This window comes from Trichechus manatus, unplaced genomic scaffold, assembly GCF_000243295.1.
Source record: "Trichechus manatus latirostris isolate Lorelei unplaced genomic scaffold, TriManLat1.0 scaffold00128, whole genome shotgun sequence".
NCBI lineage: Eukaryota > Metazoa > Chordata > Mammalia > Sirenia > Trichechidae > Trichechus > Trichechus manatus.
In genome coordinates this window covers 1499913-1507439 of record NW_004444064.1, presented here as the reverse complement: position 1 = coordinate 1507439, position 7527 = coordinate 1499913, and the positions used below count along the sequence as shown (strand labels likewise).

Genomic DNA, 7527 nt, shown 5'->3' with positions numbered 1-7527 from the left:
GTGGATGAATGGACAGTAAATGGATGGATGGATGGATGGATGGATGGATGGATGGATGGATGGATGGATGGATGGATGGATGGATGGATGGATGGATGGTGAATGATAGGTGGTGATGGATGGGTCGGGACAGGTGGAGGGTGGATGATGAATGGATGGATGGATGGTGGATGAATGAACGGATGGTAGACAGATGACTGGATGGATAATGGATAGATGGGGATCAGTCTGAAAACCAGGAGTAGGATAGCAGGGGAGGGGCTGGCCAGCTCTACAGGTGAAATACAACCCAAGTTAAAGACTATGTCCTTACAATCCTGTTTGAAAGCCTGAGGCTAACACACCACGTGTGAACCTGTACGCGTGTCACGGGTCTCCTTTTGCACCAGCACTCAGGAGCCTGTCAGATGTGTAGGAGTACGTTAACACGGGTGTGTGTGTATGTGCCCGTACCTCTGTCATAGGGGGAGGTTGTGGAGGGTGGGGTCTTCACCAGCCTGCCCCAGTGCCTGGCCTGGCCATGGCTTTAGTGGACAGGCTCCCAAGCACAGTCACTGCTGAAAGGCCACACCCCTCCCCACAGCTGCCAGTGGGCACTGCCCCTCTGGGTGAGATGGTCTGTGCCCAGGAGGGGCTGAGCAAGGCATGGGACAGGGCTGCTCACCTGTGACCTTCAGCTGGGCCTCCGAGCTGCACTGGCCCACTTGGAAACTGATGGTTCCGGCATCCTCGAGGGTTACCTAAGGACACCGAGACGGAGATGCTCAGCCCCAGCAGGCCCCATCTGGACCAGGAGGGCTCTGCAGCCTCTGCACGGGGCCGACCCACCTCTGCTCACACGGCCAGGGCAAGGGCTCAGCACCTCCCCAGTCAGCCCCTCCAGGGAGGGCATTTGTGAGTGGGTGGAGGCCCTTCTTAATGGAGTGAGAACCTTCCCCCAGGGCTGCCCCTTCTAAAACCCGGGGTGGGAGGGCCCCTGGGAATGCTGTGAGGAGGCGGATCCCTGCGAGCCCACCTTATGCAGGGTGAGGGCATGGAGCACGCCGTCCTGCACTGTGATGTCGTTCATCTCGTTGGCCTGCAAGGGCACCCCGCCCAGAGTCCAGTAGGCCTGCTGACCCGGGGCCCTGGACAGCCGGCACCAGAAGCGGGCGTCCTGGCCCTCGCTGAGCTGCATGTCCTGCAGTGGCTCCAGGATGACCACTTCGGGGGCTGGGTGGGGGAGGCACGGGCAGGGCTCAGGTCTGAGAGCCCCGCCCCACCAGGACGGCTGTCCTCCCGAGCCTGCCCCTGTCACCCCCACCCAAATTCCTGAAGAGGCCGCACACCGGGGACCCGCCCTCTGCTCCTTCTAGCTGAGACTGCGTACTGGGCTCTGGCCCACAGAGATGGTGATGACTGCGGGCTGGCCTGAGCCTCTGGGGAGCCCACCTCCTGCCCCTCCACAGTCTGACACACACCCTCAGGCCCCAAGTCCCACTCTCTACCCTGACATCCTGTGCTACCTTGAGATTGTCCATCCGGGGGCCTCACTCCCCGAGTTCCTGCATCCCCAAGAACAGGAATCCTTGGTTGTCTGTCTGTCCCTCCCGCCCTCATGGGCCCAACAGAGAGACACGGAGGCCCTGCAACCCGCCCCGGGCCCCACTACCTCGGACAGTGAGCTGGGCGGAGGAGGTGCAGAGGCCCACGTGGAAGGAGACAATACCCGCATCCTCGAGCGTGACGCCCTTCAGCCGCAGCGTGTGGGTGCAGCCGCCCTGCACGCCCACCTCAGTCACCTCATTGCTCCGCAAGGGCAGGCCCTGGAGCCGCCACTCCACGTCTGTGGCCCCAGGCTGTGACACCTCACAGCGGAACTCCACGTCCTCGTCAGCCTGCACCTCAGCATCCACCAGCCCCCGCACAATGGTCACCTCGGGCTCTGGGGGTGGGGAGACGGGTCCCTTGACCAGCTGCAGCTCTGGCTCCACTCGTCCTCCAGGAAGCCTGCCTGGCCATCCCACGCCCTCCTCCCTCCTCAGCTTCATCTGCCCACAGCGTCTGTCACCGAGCTCACAGGACCTCCCCCCTGTGAATGTGAGCTCCTCACGGGCAGAGACCAACCGGGGCACCTCTGTCCGCAGGAAGCGGGTGAGAGGTCCCTCCCAGCCCTGCAGCCAACCCCACCCTGGGCCAGGGTTCCAGGGCGGTAAGTCCTTCAGGAAAGACACACCAACGGCTGCCCACCAGGAGTTCAGAGGCTTTTAATGTCCTTCTCCCAGGATACCGGTATGGGGGCGACATGGAGGGGCATGGGGCACACCCCTCCCAGCCACCCCCACGGACAGCACCTGGCAAGAGAGGTGCTTGAGACAGGCCAGGTGCATCCCCAAATGAGCTGCAAGGGTGTGGTGTGGTGGGGGAGGGGGGACACTCCCACGAGCCCCTCACCTTTGACCTTGACGGAGGCCAAGGTTCTCTGGCCGCCCACCACGCAGGCGTACTCGCCGGTGTCCTTGGCCTCAAGCCCGTGGATCAGCAGCTCGCACGTGGTTCCCTGGTGCCGCATCTCGTACTTGGGCCCCCCATGAAGTTCCATGCCCTCCTTGAGCCAGTGCACCGAGGCCCCCGGCTTGTCCTCGCTCAGCTCACAGCACAGCCGGGCCACGCCACCTACCTCCTGCTCCACGCTCTGCAGCCGGGCCTGGAACTCGGGCCTGGGGGCTAAGGACCAGGGAGGAGTGTCACGGCCCCTGGTCGAGCTGGGGGCCCGGCCAGGTACGTGGGGCGGGGTGGGGCTCACCGCGGACCAAAAGGCTGGCCGTGCTCTGCCGCTGCCCCGTGTCGCAGGTGTAGTCCCCAGCGTCCTCCTGCTCGGCGTTGCAGACTCGAAGCTCGACGGCCATGCCCTCCTGCGCCATCTGGTACTTGGCACAGGGGAAAAGCTGCAGAGAACCCTTGCGCCACTCCACGCTGGCTCCCGGCTGGCTCAGCTCACAGCACAGCCGTGCCGTCGAACCCTCGTCCACCTCCTGGGGCTGCAGCTCCCGCAGAAAGGACACAGGCACAGCTACGTGGGAGACGGGGAGCGTGAGGGCAGGCCCCGGGTCCTGCCCACGACGCCCCAGAGCGCACATCGTGGCCGGCCTCAAGGACAGGCTATGCCCACTGCAAGCAGGGCATGTACCCTCCCTTCGGCCCTGGGGCAGTGGCACGGCCCACACAGGACTGGGCCCTCCAAGCCTGGATGAGGCAGGGCCGGTCACGGGCAGGTCAGGGGATGGAGCACACCTGTGACCGTGAGGGTGGCACTGGTGCTCTGCGAGCCGCAGGTGCAGCTGTACTCCCCGGCATCCTCCCGGTGCACATCCCGCAGCAGCAGCTCGGCCACAGGCCCCCGCTTCCGCAGCTCCAGCCGCCCGCTGGCCTGCAGCTCCAGCCCACCCTTGCTCCAGATCACAGTGGTGTCCGGTGCAGACAGCTCACACCCGAGGCTGGCTGTGGAGCCCTCCTCGGCCTGCAGGCTCTGCAGCTGGGTTCTGAACACCACCTGCTGGGCTGCAGGGTGGGGTGGGGTGGAGGGGAGATAGAGGGTGGGTCATAGGTCAGACTAGGGTGTTCCTCATGCCAGCCTTCCAAACAAGAAGCCCCCAGCAGGATCATGTTCCGCAGGCTGTCAGAGGATGGCGGACCCCTGGGCAGGGCTGTGTCCCACAGGCCCCCAGGGCAGAGCTGTCTCCCACAGATCCCCCACTACGGAAGAGCTGTCTCTCCACCAGACCTCTCGGGGCAAAATCATGTCCCTTCAGACTTCCGAGGGCAGGTCCAAGTCCCCTCAGACTCCAACGTGGGCTGCATCCCCTCAGACCCTCCAGGCAAGGCTGTCTGCCCTCCAGACTAGCCAGGGAGAAGCCATGCTCTCTCAGACCCCAGGGGAGGTCTGAGTCCCCTCAGACCCAAGATGGGGCCTTGTCCCCTCAGACCCCCTTCTCCCAGGGCAAAGCTCTGAGGTTGGGCACTGTTCTAGCCTTCAGGGACTCGTCTAGACATTGGGAAGGAAAGCAGAGATATGAAAAGGTCAAGCAAAGGACAGACAGCAACCAGCAGGACACAAAGCAGGAATGAAGACAAAGGTGTGGGCACCGTGGGGCTGGGGATGGAGAAGGTGTCAGGAACTCATGCCAGTCCACACGTCCACACGCTGTCTTTACCCTTTCCAGTCAGCGCGAGGCAGACAAACACCATGGGATGAACAGCGGACAAGAAGGGACAGACACGAGAGATGTGAAAACACAATGGAGCAGACACCACATCACTGCTCTCCATGACTACACACAGCTTTTACCTTTCACAGTGAGCTTGGCTGAGGTCCTCTCCTGCCCGCACACACACAAATACTCCCCAGCATCTGTGACAGCCAGATCACGGATCTCCAGCTCACATTTGGCCCCATCCTGCCTCAGGCAGTATCTGTCCCCTGAGATGAGGGTCTCAGAGCCCTTCTTCCACTGCACGGGGGCCGTCTTGCTCAGCCCACACCTCAGCGTGGCTGTAGCCCCTTCTGTGGCCTCCTGACTCTTCAGGCCTTGTATGAATCTGGCTGGCAGGGCTGGGAAGGCCAAAGGACATGGAGAACATCAGACTGTCTGTGAGACTTTGTGTACAGGACACAGACACCCACAAAGAAACACATAAAATCCCAAAGGAGCAAAGGGTTGGACAAGCAAACAAACGGACAAACGATGAGGGAAGCCAATGGTCACAGAGGAAATCAAGGACAAGAAAAGATGGAGACAGCCTCATGAAAACGAACATCATGACATCTATTGGGCAAGGGGTCACAGAGCTGGGAGAATCCAAGAGACCCCAGCTGTATGGAGAACAGACATCCACAGAGTCTCACGGGGGATTGGACACAGGTGGAGGAAGAAGGTGGTGACATGGGACACCATGGCACAGACACCATACCACAGATCCACTAGGCCACATGCAGTCTTTACCCTTCACGGTGAGTGTGGCTGAGGTCCTCTCCTGCCCACACACACACATATACTCCCCAGCATCTGCCACGGCCAGGCCATGGATCTCCAGCTCACAGTTGGTCCTCTCCTGCCTCACGTTGTATTTGTCACCAGTGCTGAGGGTCTCAGAGCCCTTCTTCCACTGCACGGGGGCCATCTTGCTCAGCTCACACTTCAGCGTGGCTGTAGCCCCTTCTGTGGCCTCCTGACTCTTCAGGCCTTGTATGAAACTGGCTGGCAGGGCTGGGAAGGCCAAATGGACATGGAGAACATCAGACTGTCTGGAGGACTTTGTGTACAGGACACAGTTAGCCACTAAAAACACATAAACTCCCAAAGGAGCAAAAGGATGGACAAGCAAACAAATAGATGAAAGATGAGGGAAGCCAATGGTCACAGGGGAAATCCAGGACAAGAAAAGATGGAGAGAGCCTCATGAAAACTAACATCGTGACATCTATTGGACAAGGTTCACGGAGCTGGGAGAATCCAAGAGACTCCATTTGGATGGAGAACAGACATCCACAGAGTCTCACGGGGGATCGGACACAGATGGAGGAAGAAGGTGGTGACATGGGACACCATGGCACAGGCACCATACCACAGATCCACTAGGCCACATGCAGTCTTTACCCTTCACGGTGAGTGTGGCTGAGGTCCTCTCCTGCCCGCACACACACATATACTCCCCAGCATCTGCCACAGCCAGGTCACGGATCTCCAGCTCACATTTGGCCCCGTCCTGCCTCAGGCAGTATCTGTCCCCAGCACTGAGGGTCTCAGAGCCCTTCTTCCACTGCACAGGGGCTGTCTTGCTCAGCTTACACTGCAGTCTGGCCGTGGCCCCTTCCATGGCCTCCTCACTCTTCAGACCTTGTATGAATCTGGCTGGCAGGGCTAGGAAGGCCAAATGGACACACAGAGAACATGAGACTGTCTGGAGGACTTTGTGTACAGGACACAGACACCTACAAAGAAATACACAAACTTCCAAAGGACCAAAGGAATGGACAAGCCAGGAAATCAACAAATGATCAGGAAAGCAAATGGCCATGGGCAGACAAAAGGACAAAGAGGGATGGACATGAGCCTCATGAACATGAACATCGTGACATCTACTGGACAAGACGTCAAACAGTTGGGAACCCCAGGACACCCCAATGAGATGGAGAACAAACATCGATGGAGTCCCATGGTGGCCTTGGGACAGATGGAGGCAGGAAGTGGTGACACAGGACACATGGTTCAGACACCACTCCACTAATCCACCTGGCCACACACAGCTTTTACCCTTCACAGTGAGCGCTGCCGAGGTCCTCTCCTGCCCGCACACACACAAATACTCCCCAGCATCGGCCACAGCCAAGTCATGGATCTCCAGCTCACATTTGGCCCTGTCCTGCCTCAGGCAGTATCTGTCCCCAGTGCTGAGGGTCTCAGAGCCCTTCTTCCAGTGCACAGGGGCCGTCTTACTCAGCTCACACCTCAGCGTGGCTGTGGCCCCTTCTGTGGCCTCCTCACTCTTCAGACCTTGTATGAATCTGGCTGGCAGGGCTGTGAGGGCCAAATGGACATGGAGAACATCAGACAACTGGAGAATTTGTGTACAGAACACAGACATCACAGAGAAACACATAAAATTCCAAAGGACAAAAAGGATGGATAAGCAAACAAATGAACAAATGAAGAAAGCAAATGGTCATGGGTGGGACAGAGGATAAACACGGATGAACATGAGCCTCATGAACATGAACGTCATGACATTTATTGGTCAAAGTGTTGAGAAACTGGAAGAACTCAGGAGGCCCCAGTGAGATGGACAACAGACATCCATGGAGTCCCACAGGGGGCCTGGCACAGATAGAGGGTGAAGGTGGTGACACAGGACACCATGGTTCAGACACCACTCCACTAATCCACGTGGCCACACACAGCATTTACCCTTCACAGTGAGCATTGCCGAGGTCCTCTCCTGCCCGCACGCACACAAATACTCCCCAGCATCGGTCACAACCAGGTCATGGATCTCCAGCTCACATTTGGCCCCGTCTTGCCTCAGGCAGTATCTGTCCCCAGTGCTCAGGGTCTCAGAACCCTTCTTCCACTGCACAGAGGCTGTCTTGCTCAGCTCACACCGCAGTGTGGCCGTGGCCCCTTCTGTGGCCTCCTCACTCTTCAGACCTTGTATGAATTTGGGTGGCAGGGCTGGGAAGGCCAAATGGATACACAGAGAACATCAGACTGTCTGGAGGACTTTGGGTACAGAACACAGACACCCACAAAGAAATACATACACGTCCAAAGGACTAAAGGAATGGACGAGCTAACAAATGAACAAATGGTGAGGAGAGCAAATGGTCACGAGTTCAACAAAGGACAAAGAGGGGTGGACAGGAGCCTCATGAACATGAACGTCATGACATCTATTGATCAAAGGGTGGAGGAACTAGGAGAACCTAGGAACCCTGGTGAGATAGAGAACAAACATCCATGGAGTCCCATGGGGGGCTTGGCACAGATGGAG

The 7527-nt window shown here is 58.8% G+C and overlaps 1 protein-coding gene across 1 annotated transcript in view; it reads right to left on the bottom strand.

Annotated features, from left to right (window-relative positions):
* Positions 1 to 7527, bottom strand: part of OBSCN (obscurin, cytoskeletal calmodulin and titin-interacting RhoGEF) — a 172404-nt gene that overhangs the window by 82588 nt on the left and 82289 nt on the right. The window contains 9 exon segments of the mRNA XM_012557952.1: positions 665 to 740; positions 1016 to 1212; positions 1652 to 1924; positions 2434 to 2706; positions 2786 to 3052; positions 3274 to 3540; positions 4983 to 5246; positions 5637 to 5900; positions 6945 to 7208. Of these exon segments, the coding sequence (XP_012413406.1) occupies positions 665 to 740; positions 1016 to 1212; positions 1652 to 1924; positions 2434 to 2706; positions 2786 to 3052; positions 3274 to 3540; positions 4983 to 5246; positions 5637 to 5900; positions 6945 to 7208 (2145 nt within the window).